This window comes from Kockovaella imperatae (genome assembly GCF_002102565.1).
Source record: "Kockovaella imperatae strain NRRL Y-17943 chromosome Unknown BD324scaffold_5, whole genome shotgun sequence".
Lineage (NCBI taxonomy): Eukaryota > Fungi > Basidiomycota > Tremellomycetes > Tremellales > Cuniculitremaceae > Kockovaella > Kockovaella imperatae.
In genome coordinates, this window is record NW_019028945.1 from 563,647 (window position 1) to 581,351 (window position 17,705).

The 17,705-nt window shown below is 51.9% G+C and overlaps 11 protein-coding genes across 11 annotated transcripts; 4 read left to right on the plus strand and 7 right to left on the minus strand.

The window, feature by feature from the left end:
• Position 1: 1 nt before the first annotated feature.
• BD324DRAFT_608252 (mitochondrial carrier domain-containing protein) lies at positions 2–1,261 on the minus strand (the record flags this gene model as incomplete). Its single annotated transcript, XM_022014108.1, has 8 exons — positions 2–73; positions 109–268; positions 319–610; positions 648–731; positions 768–827; positions 868–1,003; positions 1,039–1,099; positions 1,143–1,261. The coding sequence occupies 8 exons, from the start codon at positions 1,259–1,261 to the stop codon at positions 2–4; spliced, it is 984 nt and encodes a 327-aa protein (XP_021871751.1).
• Positions 1,262–1,445: 184 nt separating this feature from the next.
• BD324DRAFT_579211 (ras family-domain-containing protein) lies at positions 1,446–2,273 on the minus strand (the record flags this gene model as incomplete). Its single annotated transcript, XM_022013362.1, has 4 exons — positions 1,446–1,722; positions 1,754–2,007; positions 2,048–2,130; positions 2,177–2,273. 4 exons carry the CDS (start codon positions 2,271–2,273, stop codon positions 1,446–1,448), a joined length of 711 nt encoding a protein of 236 aa, XP_021871752.1.
• A 176-nt stretch (positions 2,274–2,449) lies between these two features.
• BD324DRAFT_398010 (hypothetical protein) lies at positions 2,450–3,694 on the plus strand. Its single transcript, XM_022012678.1, has 5 exons — positions 2,450–2,774; positions 2,826–2,902; positions 2,956–2,978; positions 3,017–3,092; positions 3,138–3,694. Exons 1-5 carry the CDS (start codon positions 2,626–2,628, stop codon positions 3,233–3,235), a joined length of 423 nt encoding a protein of 140 aa, XP_021871753.1. The 5' UTR covers positions 2,450–2,625; the 3' UTR covers positions 3,236–3,694.
• BD324DRAFT_650315 (hypothetical protein) lies at positions 3,292–4,431 on the minus strand (the record flags this gene model as incomplete). The annotated part of the gene is made up of 7 exons (XM_022018127.1): positions 3,292–3,352; positions 3,399–3,627; positions 3,664–3,767; positions 3,805–3,884; positions 3,926–4,202; positions 4,256–4,341; positions 4,393–4,431. The coding sequence occupies 7 exons, from the start codon at positions 4,429–4,431 to the stop codon at positions 3,292–3,294; spliced, it is 876 nt and encodes a 291-aa protein (XP_021871754.1).
• Positions 4,432–4,598: 167 nt separating this feature from the next.
• On the plus strand, positions 4,599–6,256 carry BD324DRAFT_579119 (histone acetyltransferase type B subunit 2; the record flags this gene model as incomplete). The annotated part of the gene is made up of 10 exons (XM_022013357.1): positions 4,599–4,673; positions 4,729–4,751; positions 4,798–4,881; positions 4,928–5,076; positions 5,113–5,341; positions 5,378–5,452; positions 5,488–5,566; positions 5,605–5,672; positions 5,712–5,838; positions 5,876–6,256. The coding sequence occupies 10 exons, from the start codon at positions 4,599–4,601 to the stop codon at positions 6,254–6,256; spliced, it is 1,290 nt and encodes a 429-aa protein (XP_021871755.1).
• Positions 6,257–6,267: 11 nt separating this feature from the next.
• Positions 6,268–7,116, minus strand: BD324DRAFT_578391 (tyrosine phosphatase family-domain-containing protein; the record flags this gene model as incomplete). Its single annotated transcript, XM_022013319.1, has 6 exons — positions 6,268–6,415; positions 6,455–6,525; positions 6,563–6,664; positions 6,704–6,727; positions 6,765–6,834; positions 6,872–7,116. The coding sequence occupies 6 exons, from the start codon at positions 7,114–7,116 to the stop codon at positions 6,268–6,270; spliced, it is 660 nt and encodes a 219-aa protein (XP_021871756.1).
• Positions 7,117–7,396: 280 nt separating this feature from the next.
• Positions 7,397–7,855, minus strand: BD324DRAFT_650318 (ATP synthase E chain-domain-containing protein; the record flags this gene model as incomplete). The annotated part of the gene is made up of 4 exons (XM_022018128.1): positions 7,397–7,461; positions 7,553–7,634; positions 7,687–7,773; positions 7,835–7,855. The coding sequence occupies 4 exons, from the start codon at positions 7,853–7,855 to the stop codon at positions 7,397–7,399; spliced, it is 255 nt and encodes an 84-aa protein (XP_021871757.1).
• Positions 7,856–8,117: 262 nt separating this feature from the next.
• Positions 8,118–11,529, plus strand: BD324DRAFT_650319 (adaptin N terminal region-domain-containing protein; the record flags this gene model as incomplete). Its single annotated transcript, XM_022018129.1, has 14 exons — positions 8,118–8,273; positions 8,320–8,402; positions 8,442–8,498; positions 8,538–8,559; positions 8,600–8,704; positions 8,742–8,858; positions 8,895–9,071; positions 9,112–10,854; positions 10,892–10,957; positions 11,001–11,008; positions 11,062–11,074; positions 11,121–11,129; positions 11,178–11,447; positions 11,497–11,529. 14 exons carry the CDS (start codon positions 8,118–8,120, stop codon positions 11,527–11,529), a joined length of 2,859 nt encoding a protein of 952 aa, XP_021871758.1.
• Positions 11,530–11,671: 142 nt separating this feature from the next.
• Positions 11,672–12,635, plus strand: BD324DRAFT_623268 (GRASP55/65 PDZ-like domain-domain-containing protein). Its single transcript, XM_022015562.1, has 5 exons — positions 11,672–11,976; positions 12,016–12,183; positions 12,228–12,360; positions 12,399–12,470; positions 12,509–12,635. The coding sequence occupies exons 1-5, from the start codon at positions 11,706–11,708 to the stop codon at positions 12,618–12,620; spliced, it is 756 nt and encodes a 251-aa protein (XP_021871759.1). The 5' UTR covers positions 11,672–11,705; the 3' UTR covers positions 12,621–12,635.
• A 363-nt stretch (positions 12,636–12,998) lies between these two features.
• On the minus strand, positions 12,999–14,854 carry BD324DRAFT_398616 (kinase-like domain-containing protein). Its single transcript, XM_022012679.1, has 12 exons — positions 14,494–14,854; positions 14,385–14,448; positions 14,314–14,344; positions 14,143–14,271; positions 14,027–14,105; positions 13,879–13,987; positions 13,753–13,841; positions 13,630–13,717; positions 13,529–13,590; positions 13,387–13,494; positions 13,121–13,352; positions 12,999–13,086 (listed from the first exon to the last, which is right to left on the minus strand). Exons 1-11 carry the CDS (start codon positions 14,494–14,496, stop codon positions 13,167–13,169), a joined length of 948 nt encoding a protein of 315 aa, XP_021871760.1. The 5' UTR covers positions 14,497–14,854; the 3' UTR covers positions 12,999–13,086; positions 13,121–13,166.
• BD324DRAFT_623274 (P-loop containing nucleoside triphosphate hydrolase protein) lies at positions 14,804–17,309 on the minus strand. The gene is made up of 5 exons (XM_022015563.1): positions 17,076–17,309; positions 15,827–17,035; positions 15,426–15,791; positions 15,266–15,386; positions 14,804–15,230 (listed from the first exon to the last, which is right to left on the minus strand). Exons 1-5 carry the CDS (start codon positions 17,241–17,243, stop codon positions 14,845–14,847), a joined length of 2,250 nt encoding a protein of 749 aa, XP_021871761.1. The 5' UTR covers positions 17,244–17,309; the 3' UTR covers positions 14,804–14,844.
• Between the last annotated feature and the right edge of the window lie 396 nt (positions 17,310–17,705).

Genomic DNA, 17,705 nt, shown 5'->3' on the forward strand with positions numbered 1-17,705 from the left:
ACTATTCTTCAAATGTTGGACGATAGCCAGTGTCTTTTATCCTATCGATAGTCGCCTTCACCCTTTCGTAAACCTAGATGTCAGTCGAGGTTGAAGCAATGTGCTCACAGTGAAGACTATCGCTTGACCCGGGGCGACGCGCAGCACCCGAGGTGTTATACCTTTGTAGAACGCTCTCGGTCCCTCATTGCGGAAGAGATCGGTCGTCACGTTGATCAACCTGGACATGGCCGTCTCCCCCGGTTTGTGTGACGCTTTCTGGATTCGACTGAAGCGTCTCATCAGTCTGTGGAGAATAAGAGCTACGCTCCGGCTCACGTCTTGATCGTGTCGATAGGCGCATTGGAAAAGGGGCCCATAGCTCCTGAAATGAGGCCAATGAGCATAGTCTGGTAGCTTGGAAGGTCTTTCTGCTGAGGTTGGTATTCCAGCGCAAGCTTCTTGAACTGTTGGTAGGCTGTGAAGTTTACACCCTGGTTCGTAGCTTGGCGTAGTGCGGTGAGCGAGACACCTCGGTAGAGGGTCATGATACCCTCCTCGCGTATGATGGTGAAAGCTGCGTGACCCGCGTTGCGGTAACGGGGAATATCCATGGGATCAGCAAGAGAGTCTACTTGTCAGCCTATGCATGATCGCTTCACACTCACGCTGCTGAGCTTGCAGGCGGATCTTGATGACCTCCATCGGCGTCACGACTGCCACGGCTTCCGTCGCGCCTGCTCCTAGGCCGGCTGCTCAAATCAGTCGTGTCCGGACTAACAGCATACCGAGAAAAGTGGCCTTGGGGTTGATGGTTCCATCTGGCTTCTTGAGCCAACCCTTGTACACTGGGAGCGCGTCATTGAGAGATCGGGACCTTTGGCTCACTTTCGAAGCTGGCGAATCGTATAGCCATCTTTGGAACGATCCCACTAATCACTGCCCCCAGTCCCTTGTAAAGGCCCAGCGGCGTCTCGCGTATTGCAATCTGCCTGCCTGTGGCAAAGAAGCCCAGAGGTTTGAGCTGCAGTCAGCGGCATTTGGGCATGAACGCCTCACTCCTGCGAGTTTTCTGGACCTCGAAAGCTGCATCCTGACCTTGATGGTATCGAGTGGATGGCTACAGGACAAGTCATTCCCTGTACGGCGTCTTCCAAACCCACCATGCCAAGGCTTCCGCTAGGCCCGCAATGCCACCTGCGATGAGGTGAGTGCTCAACGGGATGGCCTTTTTGGAGCTGGAGCCATCTTTCGAGGCTGACGGTATGGAGGATTGAGCCATATTGCTCGACCCAAGTCTGTCGATTGGTGCCGATGCATGTGCATTCGCAAAGCAAGAAATGGTGCATACATATACATATACATACAAATACTGACTCTCGCGAGGTGACGAACCGGGTAGACCAGTAACCGGGCTTACCGGATGTCTCATTAGGCATTATAGGATTTGTACGGATTTATCGCTCTCAGCACTTGCAATCTCTCGATGATCCAACCATAGTCTCGAGGCTGATGCTCTTCCGACGGGCTTTCCGTCGACCTAATGTAGCGCTGAGTCGGGAAACACTTCCAACTGTCCGCAACTGTCTTTCTCCGTATGTGACACCCGTTCCAGCCGTTTCCGGGTCAAGTGTGCCAGCGTCCACTGCTGATAGGATATTCCGTGAGAGTAGCAGGAAAGGCGTCATGAGATTCTCGCCTGTCAACGAAGACACTTCGGCAAAGAGGGTTCCTGTGAGGAGACTTTCAGCAAGCTGGTCATAGCTGTCCGAACTTGCCATTCTCTTGTGCCCAGCGGGATCCCTCTGAGTACTCCACTTCTCTGTCTTGCTCCCGGTCTAACTTATTGCCAACCAAGGCGACTACGAGATGCGGAGACGCCAGCGCACGACAATCTGACAGCCACTTGTCCAAGTTCGCAAATGATTGTCGAGAAGTGATGTCGTACACGAGCAAGGCTCCGGCTGAGCCTCTGTAATACGATCGCGTGACAGATCTGAACCGTTCTTGCCCGGCAGTGTCCCACAACTGAGGTGAGTGAGTTCAGCTCGGGGGCTGTGAGGCTCACTTGAAGCTTGATGTTTCGGTCGCCTATGCGCACAGTGCGACTAGAGAATTCAACGCCGATGGTATGCGTGGAATGCTCCTTGACTGCATGGCAGATAGTCAGACGCGGCAACGGGTACGAATTACGCACAAGACTCGTTTATGCAATGGTAGAGGAGACAGGATTTCCCGGTTCCTGCTGATCCTAGAGTGTTGTCAGCATCGTGAGCCTCGTCTGCTCGCAGCATGACTCGCCAATGACAATCAGCTTGAAGAGGTAGTCTGAGCGCGAGTGTCAGAGAGTTGGTCGATCAGGATATCTGGAACTCGCCATATGTCTCGACCAGCTCGGTCCCCTCCATTTTATCTTCCCGGCTCTCTATGACTAGCTTGCCATGCTCAGCTGTCAAAGACTGGAGTGAGAGACTCGAGTGTGAAGGTTGAAGTCATCAGCCTACGAGTCTGAATCCAGACGTTATCAGAGTCAAGTATGGTAATATATGCCACGTGAGGCGACACCGCTCCAGTGCCATCCTCCACATCTTGTTTCCTGACCTCTACTTTGCACAGCTGGCAAGCCATAGCGAGTCATTGGCCACGATGAAGTTCAGCATCCTCAGTGTACTATCCCTCTCTCTCCTTACTTCCTTTGCTTCGGCTTCCGCAGCCGATCAACTGCAGATTGGAGTCAAGTACAAGCCAGATGATTGCCCTATCAAGACTCGAAAGGGCGACAAGCTCAGTATGCAGTCAGTGTTGCAACTATGATGAGCATGTAAGGACGCTTACACGCACATCAGCTATACAGGCACACTCGCAGCCGATGGGAGCAAATTTGACTCATCCTTGGACCGAAATGTGCCCTTCGAATTTACTCGTAAGGACGGTGTCTTTAGGGTCAGTCGCGTATCGCTGAACCTTAGCCCACAGTCGGTACAGGACAGGTCATCAAGGTTAGAGCCTCAAAAATCGACCTGAGCTGATGTTCTAGGGCTGGGATCAAGGCTTGACCGACATGTGCATTTCTGAGAAGCGTAAATTGACCATTCCTCCCGACATGGCCTATGGTGAGTGGATGAAATCATTGAGAGACCCTGCCTAAGGTCATATAGGTGCCCGAGGACATCCTCCTGTCATTCCACCTCAGTCAACCCTTGTTTTTGAGGTCGAACTGCTGGGCATCAAGAACCGTCATGCGGATGAGCTTTGAGGAAGCAAGAAGATCCATGCATTCTCATCATCGTAGCGACACTGCCTGTCCGCCAATCAGGCTGAGGCATTCGCCTGTGTCGTCGTGACAGCTTCATCGGGGAAGCGCTCCATGGCCCTGGTTGCAGTCAGACTCTGACATGACCAGTGATCACCATGCCTACCATTTGATAAAGCTAGGTACATCAATGGCAATTTGTGACGGCAACGAGGCGTTGGTGATGAATTGGGGGATATTCCCTCCGGCGTCGCTACTCGTGGCCATCCTCCACTCAACCTTTCCGCCTTGTTCAAGCTCGATTACACGCTCAACAGACACATATCTGCCGCGCGCTCTGGACTTTTCCGGTCCCTGCTTCTCGACGCAAGACGGATGTGAGAATGGGACAGAGACTGACTTTCAGTGCCCGACCGCTTCGGAGGGCTTACTGTTCATGAACGACCGTTGACCTGGCGTCGAATCGAGCTCGCGACATAGTAACAAGGCAACGAAAGTTCGTGGCGACGAAGGCGGGGGCGTGCTGTACGTCAAGCTGAAACGTCAGCGCATTGAGCGAATCGAAGCCCTACCGCCAGACCTCTGCGACCTGTGGTTTGAAGACCTGGAGGCATTCTGCCTCTTGGCATGCCTCGATATACTGCCTCTCGTGCTGTGACTATGTCAGCTTCGAGGTTATTGATAGGAGATCACCTCTGAGTGGTTCTCGAACAGGCCACTCCGAAAGCGTTCGTACACTTCTCGTACTGATGTGCCCGCGGAGGTCTGTCCGTGGTTGACATTTGATCCCTTGTTAGGCTCCTCGATTCTTTTGCCTCCCGATGCCATTGCTTTCATCGATTCTGATGTGTGATATGATGTGCGGGCACACCAGAATTCCGAAATGTTGAGAGCCTTGCGGATCTGATCATTTGAGGACTTTAGTGATGACAGCTCGACTCCCTTCTTTGATGAGTGGGGCGTCCATGATCTATGGCCTGATCAGCTTTGAGCCCCAGTCGCTGAACTAGGAGTGACGATCACTTTATCGTGTCTGCCAACTTAGTGCCGGCAGCAAAATAGGAATCGACGAATTGAGCGAATTCTGGAGACTCTGGATCCGGAATGTCCTGCAGTGGAGATATCAGCAGCAAAGCTAGGTCGCAGTCTCTCCCTCTCACATTCAAGGTCAATGGCTTGAGGTCCAAGTGAGCTGTCATGATTGAGTGCTTGAGTCTACAAGTTATGGTGAAGGGAACGTCATCAGGTTCTCGATCGTGATCTCCCACGTGCAGTCACGTGATCAAAACGCGTGAAGTTCAAGTTCAAGCTACAGCTGCTATTCATGTCCGACTACTGCTTCGTCCCATCTCACAAGCTATCGATAATGTCGAGACAGGACGCGATAGTTATCGACGATGACGAGGGTACAGAGGCTACTGAGAGTCAAATTATCAACGAGGTAAGTACTGAGGCGACCCGTGTGACTGGCAGGAGCTTACATGACATCCTTTCAGGAGTACAAAATATGGAAGAAGAAGTAGGTCCAGACACTTCGCACTACTAGGCATCTAATCCCTTCCTAGCACGCCATTCCTGTACGATACTGTCATTACGCATGCTCTCACATGGCCGAGCTTGACTTGTCAATGGCTGCCAGATCAGGAATCGTGAGCTCACTCGGCGTCGGGACCTGACGCTAACCTCGTCTCCTAGGCCGAAAGATGCAGACTACACAGTGCAGCGGATGATTCTTGGCACACACACTTCATCCCAAGCCTCAGACCAACTTCTCATCGCTGAAGTTTTGCTGCCAAAAGCGAAGGACGAAGACGTTGCGGAGTTGTACGACGAGGAGAAGCAGGGTAAGTGTGCTTGTGGGTGTGGGGCCTGATGTACAGAGCTCGGATCGCACACCAAGTCGTCTGCTCGCGTACGTGTCAAGCAGACGATCAATCACGACGGAGAGGTCAATCGGGCTCGATACATGCCCCAAAACCCAGATCTTATCGCAACGAAGACAGTCCGCGGGGAAGTATTCGTTTTTGACCGGACAAAACACGAGACGACAGCGCCGAAAAATGGCGAGTGCAAGCCTGACATACGGTTGAAAGGTCAAACAAAAGAAGGGTGAGTCTTATCAGCGCACCGAGCTGATCACCACAGATATGGTCTCTCGTGGAGCAAACTCAAGACGGGACAGCTGCTCAGTGCCAGTGAAGACACCACCGTTGCTCATTGGTGGGTCAAATTTGGTGAACCAGGCTAATCTCCAGGGATATTGAGGCCTACTCTAAAAAGGATGCTACCTTGCATCCGGTTCGAAAGTACACAGGTCACGCCTCTAATGTCGGGGTGCGTTGTGGCTACAATGTGTGCAGCTGAGACCTCAGGATGTTGATTGGCATTCATCTGACGTTAATCTCTTCGGTTCGGTTGGGGACGACAGGATGCTCATGATGTACGTTAGTGAATAGTGACATGACTGATCGTGGCCCAGATGGGATACGCGAAGCGACAACACCAGCAAAGCGAGTATGCAAGTAGAAGCCCACACGGCAGAGATCAATTGCATTGGTTTCGCTCCCAGCAGCGACTACCTGGTGCTCACCGGGTCTAGTGACAAGGTGAGCAACTGAATTTTACAATGCGGCTGACAGGGAGACGGTGGCATTGTGGGACACCCGTAAACTCGATCTCAAGCTTCACACGTTTGACGGCCATACCGACGAAGTTCTCCAGATTGCGTGGTCTCCCCATTCACCTGTCCACTTCGCCTCTGCAGGTGCTGACCGCCGAGTCAATATCTGGAATTTGGATGCCATTGGTGCTGAGCAGACTCCTGACGATGCTGAAGATGGCCCTCCCGAACTGCTTTTCGTCCACGGAGGTCACACTGCCAAAGTCAGCGATCTCTCCTGGAGTCCTTCTGCCAAATGGCATCTGGCAAGCACAGCGGAAGACAACATACTGCAGGTTTGGGAGCCTTCGCGCCATATCCGAGCCGCAGGAGATGCCGATGTCAACGCGATGGAGCTTGAATAGCCAAGTCCTGCTCATGCATGTAGCATTCTCCATTTGGGAAGATTGTCTAGACCGCCTCCTTCTGTAGATAAGACTTGTTCCCAGACCTTGGACAGCTGGAAGAGGTCGATGAATTGTTGATCGACCGCGCGAGATTTGGGATTGGAGAAACGGCGGTACCTGTCATTCTTTGAGTCCTGATCTACCTATTGGACGTACTCGTCGAATATTGATGTCAATGACCAGGATTGTATTCTCCTGATGCAACCAACGAGACAGCCCGTGCGATGCTGTTGCTTAGTGGTAGGACCAGGTGAATCAGCTCACTTTTCCCTTGTTGCAATGAATAAGTAGCGGGTGATTTCGCTTATCCAGGATTTGAACCAGGGCGGCGCAGATAACCTCCTCGGGTATGTTGTCGAAGGGCTCCTGTGAAGCACTTCAGAATGATATCGAGCTGCAACACACCTTATTGCCGGGGATGCCGAATTGCTGACAGTCAACGTTCCGCCTGTGAGTGTAATCCTACCATGAATTGGATATCTTGATCCTGGCACCATTTCAAGTTTGCTTCAGGATACTCCTCCAACACCAGCGTCCTGACAGTGGTCAGTGAAGCGGCGGCATTCGACGCACAGGATAGTCTTGAGCCTGAGGGTTTCCATGAAGGGGAAGTTTTTCCGCATGGGGAATCCACTCCTGTAGACTCCAGGGGCGACAATGGCAAAGTTCTCTGGAGGGATGAGATCCTCTTCGACATTTGGTAGGGCTGGAGGGGGAAGGTAGATGGGTAGGGGAGGAGAGGTGATTCCACGGGGAGCCGGGGCAGCTACTGGTGATACTGGTCGCGTCTGGTGTATACGCTGTAGGAATACAGGCATCTCCGCCTCCTCTTGTTCTTCGGACATGGTGATCTCAAATGTAGAGAGAGAGATCAACAATGAGAGCAATAACAAATAACGAAGAAATGCACATGCCGGCAAAACCGAAGCGATTTCATGAACTAGGCACACACAGAGAGCGATAGAACTGATCCCATCCATCTCGCCGTACGCAGAAATCTCATGACACGCCGTCTCACCAAGGACCATGCACGACTACGCACTAGTCCTGGGGGATCGATCTATCACACCCGATGCATATGCACAACCAAACATGCGATCACTTTGCATAAGCGGCAATGACCTTTTCCACGTCGAATTTTGGGTTGTCCGGGTCGATTATTACTGCAAGACGAATCAGTACACATGCGAAGGGGCGAAGCTGACAGGCACATCCGACGTCCGATAGATGCAGCTGTCAGCAGCCGATACTCACATGACTCTGTGTCTGATTTGGCAGCCCAAGCAGCTTTAGCCTTTTCTATGAGGTCGGCACGGTGTTCAGCATGATGCTTTTTCTACACACCGAGTCAGCAAGGACATTACAGCATGACAGTTGACAAAACTCACCTTGCGTTCGTCGAATTGCAGTTGCAGGGTAGACTGATGAGTGATTCCATAGATGATTCCGGTTATGAGGGCTGTCCAGCGGACCACCTAATGAGGTAACGATCAGGATCTAGGCTGGCTGCTTCATCTTGGCGATTACCGGACTCACAGTCACAGTTGACGAAGCCATGTCTGCTGTGAGTACACCGGCAGCAGAACGTTCTTGACGGACTGTAGACGACTCGAGCCAGGGCTTTCAATGGCAGGGGCTATCGGGAAAAAGTGGACGACCACATAGGTGCCACAAGCTCGAAATGAGGCTTATAACGCCGATCACGTGGCATGACACGCCCATCCTCCATGCCATCTGTCTCGTACGTGGTGTGGTTACAATAGAGTTAGTCAAGAACACCTGGGCTCGTGGGACAGAGCAGCGCTCGAGACTGTCCAAGATGAGCTCCACCGCCTGCTACACTATCGTACACGATGATCTGATCGAGGGCGCAACCTCTCCCGAGCTCCGAAATGCTTTGCAAAAGGGCTCTGATGAGGTCAAGCTTGAGACCATGCGGAGAATCATCGTGGGGACGTTGAACGGACAGTCTCACGTACGTTCTCGCGTCCGGTCAGCTAGGTCGCTGACCCTATCTACAGCCTGCGCTTCTCATGCCGATCATCCAATATGTCATGCCTTCACGCAATAAGCAGATCAAGAAAATGCTGCACTTTTACTGGGAGTGAGTTGACATTCCATCGCTACACTGACTGGTCCCCAGAATCTGTCCCAAGTTCGATGACAATGGCAAACTGAAGCAGGAGATGATTTTGGTCTGGTGAGTCCGGCTGTCCCGATGCGATACTAATCCCGTCAGCAACGCCATCAGAAACGATCTCGTGAGTTTCAACACGATGTGACCGCGTCTCATTCTTGTAGCAACATCCCAACGAGTACATTCGGGGTGCGACCCTGAGATTCTTGCAGAAGATACGAGAAGCCGAGATCTTGGAGCCGTTGATCCCGACCATCCGTTCTTGTCTGGTAAGAGTATACAATGCGATAACTTCTGAGACGTCAGGAACATCGACATTCCTTCGTTCGCAAGAATGCCGTCTTCACAATTCTAACAGTCTACCAAGATCACGAGCATCTGATTCCCGATGCACCTGAGCTGTTGGAAACTTTTCTTGCGGCCGTGAGTGATGTAGGAATGACAGGAATTGACAGTCAGGAATCTGACTCTACCTGCAAACGGAATGCGTTCGTGGCTCTGGCTACCATTTCCCAGTCGACTGCGGTCCGGTATCTTTTGAACAACTTTGAGGCAATCTCGGGCATGGATGAGCTGATGCAAATGGCTGTGGTCGAGCTTGTACGTAAGGAGGCAAAAACAGACGGTGGACACAGAGTAGGTTCTTCTATTAGTGGTGATTGCTCACCTTGTCCAGGCCAAGTGGATCCGCTGCATATTCGAATTGCTCAACTCGGCCTCCAATGCTGTCAAATACGAAGCTGCGACCAGTTTGACCACTCTCACTCAGAATCCCGCAGCAGTGAAAGCAGCCGCTGCAGCCTTCGCAGACCTCATCATCAAAGAGTCCGACAACAATGTCAAGCTCATTGTCTTGGACCGCTTCGATACTCTGCGCGCGAAACATGAGCACGTCTTGGATGGCATGGTGATGGATGTGATCAAGGTTCTATCCAGCCCAGACCTCGAGGTCAGGCGGCGCGCCATAGGTATCGTTCTCGAGATGGTCACCAGCCGCAATGTGGAAGATGTGGTGCTGTTCCTCAAGAAACAACTACAGGGTACTATGGATGGAGACTTTGACAAGAATGTGGAATACCGCCAACTCCTCATTCAATCCATTCATACGTGTGCCATTCGTTTCTCAGAGGTTGCTGCAAATGTCGTTTACGTGTTGATGGAATTCCTCGGCGACTCGAATAACCCCTCCGCCGTAGATGTCATATCCTTCGTGCGAGAGGTCGTGGAGAAATTTCCAAATCTCAGATCCGCCATCACCGAGAGACTTATTGCGACATTCGGCGAGCTCAAGTCTGGAAAAGTTTTCCGAGGCGCCATGTGGATCGTTGGAGAGTACTGTCAGGAAGCCGCAGACATCAAAAGGGCCATGTTTGAGATTCGCAAAGTCCTTGGAGAGATTCCAATCGTCGCTTCGGAGCAAAGGCTTCTGGATGCAGCAGAGGCGGCGGACGCAACGACAACGACAAACGAGAGTCAGACAGAGTCGCAACCCAAGATTGTTACCACAACTCGAGTATTGGCCGATGGTACCTATGCCACCGAGACAGTATACACTTCCACTGCCGCCGCTGCCCGTCTGGAGCAGGTCCGTGCTGCCGCGAAACCTCCACTCCGTTCTCTGATCCTCGGAGGCGACTTTTACACCGCTAGTGTCTTGGCCGTCACCTTGACCAAGCTCGTTCTTCGATATTCAGAAGTGGTCTTCGATAGTGGCGCAGTCAATGCCCTGAGGGCAGAAGCGCTGCTCATCATGACTTCGATTGTTCGAGTCGGTCAGTCCAAATTCGCCGCTGTCCCCATCGACGAAGACTCTCAAGAGCGTATCATGAACTGTGTGGAAACGCTGGCGCAATTATCTGGATCACGGGTCCTGAACGACATCTTTTTGAGGGATAGTCAGGCTGCGTACACGGCAATGGTCAAGACACACGAGGCGAAAGCGGCTGCCAAGAAGCAATTGGCAGATCAGTCCAAGACCGTTCAGCCTGATGACCTAATCTCTTTCCGACAACTGTCCAAAAAGGCGGCTGGAGGTGACTTCGATGACTACGAGAGCGATCTTGTGCGAGCGACCGGCGCTGGCCTTGTGCAAGATGATTTCGTGTCCAAACTGTCTAGGATCACACAGCTTACCGGCTTTTCCGACCCGGTTTACGCCGAGGCTGTCGTCACCATACAGCAGTTCGACATTGTTCTCGACTTGCTCATTGTCAATCAGACGACAGAAACATTGCAGAACCTCGCCGTCGACATTGCTTGCTTGGGAGATCTCAAGCTCGTCGAGCGTCCGACACCGCACACGCTGGGACCGCACGGCTTCCACAATCTGACCGCAACCATCAAAGTCAGTTCAACAGAGACTGGTGTCATCTTTGGCACTATCTCGTATGACAAACAGGGAGATCAGAGTGTCAACATCGTAAGCTACTTCCGCAAATTCCTTCACTGACGCTTAGGTTCTGAATGACCTGCACATCGAGATCTTGGACTTCATCAGACCGAATCATCTGACAGAAGCACAGGTGAGTTTTATTGCTTGCTTTTGCAAGTGCTGACGTTTCTCAGTATCGATCGTAAGTGCATCCACGGCCATTAAGTGCCAGCTAACACGAGCTCGTCGTTGTAGATATTGGACAGAGGTGAGTCGATAATTCAGCACGCAATCTTAGCTGACTCCCATATCAGTTTGAATGGGTGCGCAAAAGTTTTTCTGGTTTTGAGATACGTCTGACAAACCTGCAGGAGAACAAAGTCGCCGTCAACACCGGTGTGACAGACCTTAGACAGTATCTTGATCTGCTAATTGCGAACACCAACATGATGTGTCTGACACCCGAGTCCGCGTTGTCCGGCGACTGCGACTTTTTGAGTGCCAATTTGGCCGCCAGAAGTCTGTTTGGTGAGGATGCGCTTGCGAACTGCAGCTTGGAGCGCGCAGAGGATGGCTCAATATCGGGACATGTGAGGATACGGTCCAAAACGCAGGGTATCGCTTTATCTCTGGGTGACAAGGTAGGTGCAGACACGAGCTCCCAAACCTTTGACTGACATTCCCCGCTAGATAACCGTCAGCCAGAAAGCATCCAAGGCCTGATTGATCGCACGAGACAAGACGGCTCAGAGCTAGAGAAATGTCAAGGGGGGTCAGGGATGTTTAGGGGGGACTAGACGACATCTACTTTTCTTCTGATGAGAGTTTCGAGATGAATTGACATGCCACCGTTAAATTAAGAATCGTTTCTTTTATTGTTGATCATCCACCTGGCCGCAATGGGGCAATCATCGTCTGCCCTGCCATCATCACTGCCTGAGAATGCCCTGCACTGTCTCCGAGTCGCGGATGGCTCTCCTGCCAGTGGACTGCTTGAACCTTTCTTTGATTATCTAGTCGATGTTCAAGTTGACAATGCGGCTTCATCCTCGTCTTCGATCTCGCCCTTACCGCGTATAGATGCGCGTCATCTGGGACAGCTATTGGAGGACAATGAAGGGAAGCGCATCACGTTGAAAGTATACAACGCAAAGTCTCAGCGATTAAGAGGTGAGTCGTACTTGTTGATTGACAAGAGCTGATATCAAGACGTCTCTCTCACGCCGAACCGCAATTGGTTCCAAGGCGTAACGGAAGAATCCGGTCCACGTCCTTCTCTGCTGGGAGTATCTCTCCGTCAGTGTAACCCTGCCAACGCCTTGGAGTCGGTGTATCACGTTCTTGATGTATTGGAAGGCTCTCCAGCCGAAATGGCGGGTAAGTCACGCCGTGCAGATCCTGAATTGATGATCCACTTGAAGGTCTCGTTCCATGGGGCGACTACGTTCTAGCTTGGTCAGGAGGCCCATTGCATTCTGAGAACGATTTCTACAGACTCGTAGAGTCTCACATTGACAAGCCCCTTCGTCTCTTTGTTTACAACGCAGATCTAGAGTGAGTACGAGTGCTCATCTCGGCGCGCTCACACCTAGCAATTTACGCGAGGTGATCCTGTACCCGACACGCCAATGGGGAGGCGAGGGGTTGATAGGCTGTGGTATAGGGTTGGTCAGCGCTGATGAGCCCACGCTGATAGCATCAGTTACGGCCTGCTGCATCGTATACCTCGACCCTCAACACCTCCTACTACAGTATTCAACGCCGACTCCTCCTTCAGTCCGGTGGCCAGTCCGCCATTAGTCAACGCAACATAAACAACAACATGCATATCGTATATCAATGCTCGTCCACCTGCTCGACATTCTCTACTATCTCCAGAACAAAGGCACTAGTGACACCGGGTATCTCTCGTTCTGCCTCCTCAAAGGCATGGCGTAGTCTAGCGAGGGCATAGCGGGCGTGATCGTTTGGTATTCTGGCGGCAAGCTTTGATGTCTCAGACACGCTCGAGAGCGGGACTCACATTCGTCAGGGCCGGAAGGATTACCCCGTCTAGCATCTGATCGTCTTCGTGATCAGTCTCAGGCTGGGGCGCGGCCGAAGGAACTGCGTGGCGGATGGTAGAGTACGCTTGTGGCTGTCCGCTGTCCCCATTAGGAACTGATGGTAGTGCTCGGCCATTCGCAGTGCCGTGATTCGTCGTAGGCTGTGGGAGAGGACGCGAGGTAGAGGCGCGAGAGATTGTCCCAGTAGGCGGCAAAGCATTGCGGACGGTTCCGACTGTTTCATGAGCGAGGCAGACTTAGGTACTCACAGTCCCACAAGGCATCTCCCACAGGTCCATGTGCGGGTCTGAGACGTCAAACTCCAGTACTTCCACTGTCTACGTACCCCAGCATTGTCCCATTCTTGTGGCCATCATCAGCGGCCTTGGCTCCGCCTTCGGCCTTCCACTTTTCGCTTCTCTCTATGAGCTCTGTGAGGTAGGATGCCTTTCTAGCTGTCTTGATAAATTTATGCCGCAGGAGTTCCTTGGCCGTTGGGCGCTGCTGTGTCAGGTTTGTTCAATAGCTTGCTCACCATTCGCGGATCTCGTTGCAGACAAAGTGACACAAAATCTCGGAAAGTTCTGGAGAATCTGCTCTCATCGAGCTGAGGAGGAGGGTTTTTGGGGATGAGAAAGAGTACCTGGAGTCAGCCAGATTGAATGGTCTTGATTTACCTTCATGGGATGTAAATCGGCATATGGAGGCTCCCCCATAGCAAGCTCAATAGCAGTGATGCCTACGTTTGTCAATGGGGTTTGACAGAGATTGCGCTCACCTAGACTCCAGATATCCGCCTTGTGATCGTATCCGGATTGCTTTATGACTTCGGGTGACATCCAGTAGGGGGTTCCGACAAACGTGTTCTACGCGTGAGGAGACATCGAGCAGTAAAGCTCACTTTTTTCGTCATTGTAGCCGTCAACTGGCCAGACACGCCAAAGTCTGCCAATTTGACTTCGCCGTTACCCGTTAGGAGGATGTTGGCGGCTTGACGTTCAGCGCGGTGATGATCCAGCAAGCGCACCTTTGATATCACGGTGAAGTTTGCCTTCACCATGTAAGTAGTCCAAGCCTCGCAAGAGTTCGCGGACTAGAATCGCGATGTACTCCTCCCGAAACACACCAGCCTTCATCTATGCCCCGTCAGCTCAGATGGGGATCAAGCGGCTCACCAAATCGGAGCATGATCCACCAGAGCAATACTCCATAATGATCCACAATTTGGAGCCTTTGAGATACGATCCATGGTATCTGATGGTCAGCGACCCGACCTGCGGAATGAATCTACCTTGTGACGAACTCGCTATCCAGCTGGCCGAGAATCTGGATCTCTTGCTGGATGTCGTCAATCTCATCCTCTGCGCTCTCTAGGTCTATGATCTTGATAGCCACTGGTATGGATGTTCTCTTATCGTATCTGATTCTATAAGCTCCACATTCTCTTCGCTCGTTCACTTGCCCTTTGTAGACCTCTCCAAAGCTTCCCTTGCCTGACACAATCTCAATGAACGGCTCAAGCTCTGTACTCACCGATGCGATTCTGTCGGACATAGAATTCTTCGGGATCAGCCTGAGCATTCGAGCTCGTGGAAGCCTACATAGGGACTTCAGTCATGCGACTAATTCAGACTCCACATACCATTGTTGATGCTGGAATGTTGTGCCGCACCGTGATGTCAGCGGGGCGGAAGATACGACTGAGCGGCGAAGGTATGACCCGGATATTTAAGCTGATGCGAGAAGACGTCAAGTATTCGCAGATGTCGTCATTGAGGGGGAGAAAGCAGGCACAAAGTCCAAAACGAGGTGGTTCCCCAGAAGAGCCAGATGATGAGCGACACTGCTGAGAGACTGATTGGTTCCAAAGAAGGAGGATCAGGAGCAACAGCGTTAGAGGGGTTTATTTTTTGATCGCGTCTCACCCGCCTGAAAGCTGAAACACCCTTCCCCCCCAAGTCCACGTGGCACATGCATAACATTTTCTTTGGGTCTACCTCTTCCTCTTGCCACCGCTGCCGCCGCCGCCCTTGCCCTTCTTGCTCAAGTTGACCTTGACAGGCTTGGCCCTCATTCCCTCATGGCCACTGCCACCTCTCTGGGCTCCCTTGTCGCTGTCGAAAGCGCTCCTCTTGCCTTTCTTTGGCCCAGACACTGATTTCTTAGTCTTTTGTGGTCGACTATCCAATTCGGTGATTTTCTTAGGTCGGGCCGTCTTTTTGGCAGACCGGATAGCAGCTGCAATCCCACGATCCTTGTCTGGCGCCTCATCCTCCATGATCATCTTCCTTCGCTTTGCCTTTCGAGACAACCCATCGTACTTCCCGCGCTTGATAGGATTGGCTTTTTCGGTCTTACTATTCACAGGCTTTCCAGCATCTGAATGTCAGGAAAGGACGTATCGTGAGGCTCACTCTTAGCCGCCTGCTTCTCCTTCTCAGTCTGGAACCATGTTCTAGCGGGTCTGGCAAAGATCTCGGCTTCATGTTCCACCATGTTCTGTCCCTTGCGGACCTCCATATCGGCTTGTCGAAGCTGAATCGTGAGCGTTCATTCGCGGCCGTGAAGCCTCACTGCTTTTTCCTCTCGTTCCTCCTTCAAGATCTCAGTAATGTCCTCTTCCATCTCTGAGAGCGCTATGCTGGCTGTTGCGACAGCCTCCGATGGTATGATGCGATGCCTCATGTTCTCGTCTTTCGAGTGTTTAACGACGCTTTTAAGCATTTTTCGATCGCCCTCGCCGACCAGTGAGATTGACCGACCTTTGCGTCCTGCACGAGCCGTACGACCGACTCGGTGAGTATAAGAAGCCAATTGATTCGGCATATCGTAGTTGATGACTGTCTCTATGCCTTTAATATCAAGACCTCGAGAGGCGAGATCGGTGGCGAGGAGGTAGTCTACTTTTCCAGCTTTGAATTCGGTCAAAGCATTGAGACGCTAAATATGAGCGGGTGACGGTGGAAAATACTCACCTGCTCCTGAGTCAAATTCCCGTGCAGTTCGGCCGCTTTCAGTCTGCTCAATCCAAAGATGATCTTCATCTGATGTGCCAATGCCTTGCTTCGGAAGAAGATGATGCAGCGCTCCTTGACAGATCGCTTACACAATGCCAACAGATGGGCGGAACGTGCTTCTTCGGACCGGATCCTGACAAACTCTTGGGTCAATCCTGAGGCAGTAGCTCGAGGTGGATCCACAAAGACTCTGATGGGCTTGTTCAAACTCAGACGGACGAGCTCATCGACGCTGTCCGTCATGGTGGCTGAAAAGAGCATGGTCTGTCGAGATCGGGGGCAAGCTTTGACAATTTCGGTCAACTCGTCGCTGAAACCTTGCTCTAACATCCGATCCGCTTCGTCGATGACGAGCACATCCAGAGCAGAGAGTGTGAATGCAGGGGTGTTGGTCAGATGATCGATCAATCGGCCGGGCGTGGCGATGAGGACATCAGGAAGAGTTCGTAAAGTGTGTGCTTGAGCGTTGAGAGATAGCCCACCGACGAGCAAGGCGAAACGCACATCCAATCCTCCTTTCTCCGATAAGCCTCTTCCAACAGCCTCGCACTGGACTGCGAGTTCTCTCGTCGGACACAGAACAAGTACACGACAAGCTTGTCCGCTCTTTCCTCGATCACGATAGCATAGACGCTCCAGTATCGGAATCATGAAGGCTGCCGTCTTTCCAGATCCAGTGACGGCGGAACCAAGCAGATCCCTTCCTTGAAGGGCCAGGGGAATTGCTCGAGCTTGAATTGGAGTGGGACTGACGAGTGACATGGCTGTCAGTCCGCGCAGCAGAGGTCGGGAGAGGTTCATGGCAGCGAAAGATGAGGGGAGCGAAGGGTCAGACGTCGGAGCAGTATCAAAGAATTCGGCCTTGCGGGTTTCTTCGGCCTCATCAAGGGACTCGTCGGAGTCGGAGCCCGAATCTTGGCTAGATTGATCACCATTCTCATCCTCTAGCTCCTCAGAATCTTCCTGATCCTCCTCCTCTTCATTCTGTCCCTCCCCATCTCCATCTTCGTCCTCCGAGGTCTCGACGTCTGCGTCCTGCAGCGAATGTTCGCTGTGCTCATCATCTGACTCGGGATCCGAGCCTTCTTCTAGCTTCCGCTTCCGCTCTCTGTAAGGCACCAGGGGCTCTCCAAGTCTACGACTGATAATATCGTCGACGAAGAAGCCCTACAGCCATCAGTTGAGAGGTCCGCCCAGACCGACTTACACTTTTGATCGCTTCAATGTCCTCGAGCTGATCTTGAGCTGCGAGGACCTCTGACTCGGGGTCAAAGGCGAATTCAGGGTTCAGGTCATCTGCTCGAGCCTGAGCGGTCTTGCTAGACTCTCCATAGGATTCGTCATCTGAGTCAATGGTGAGGATGAAATCCGGCATGATGTATACTGGTGTAAAGATGATCGGTGCGCTGAATCAATCAACTTTTGGCATTCGCTCGTCCGAGCTCTGAAATTTGCGGATCAATGTCACGTGATCTGTGACCACGGCCGGGAGGTCAGTAAGATCACGTCCGTAAAGTCTTATGGCTTGTTTGTGGCTCCGGAGGCTTGTTGGGGGACCAATGAGGCTAGAGGCCATCTTAATGAGACTGTTTAAGCATTGGAGTGGTTTCGAAGCCATCATAAACGCTTCCACAAGGCAGCTTTAGCCATTAGCAGAGTATTCGACGCGACTGATTTTTGTTTTCTTTTCTCGTAGAGCATCGCACGTTTTATCAGAATTGCACGTTTGTGGGTTTGTGGGCTTTAATTGAAGGCGATCAAGCTATCAGAGCCGTTCATTCCGGAGTTGGAGATCTGAAGTCCAATTGAAGACGTGTCGCGAGAACACCAATTCTCC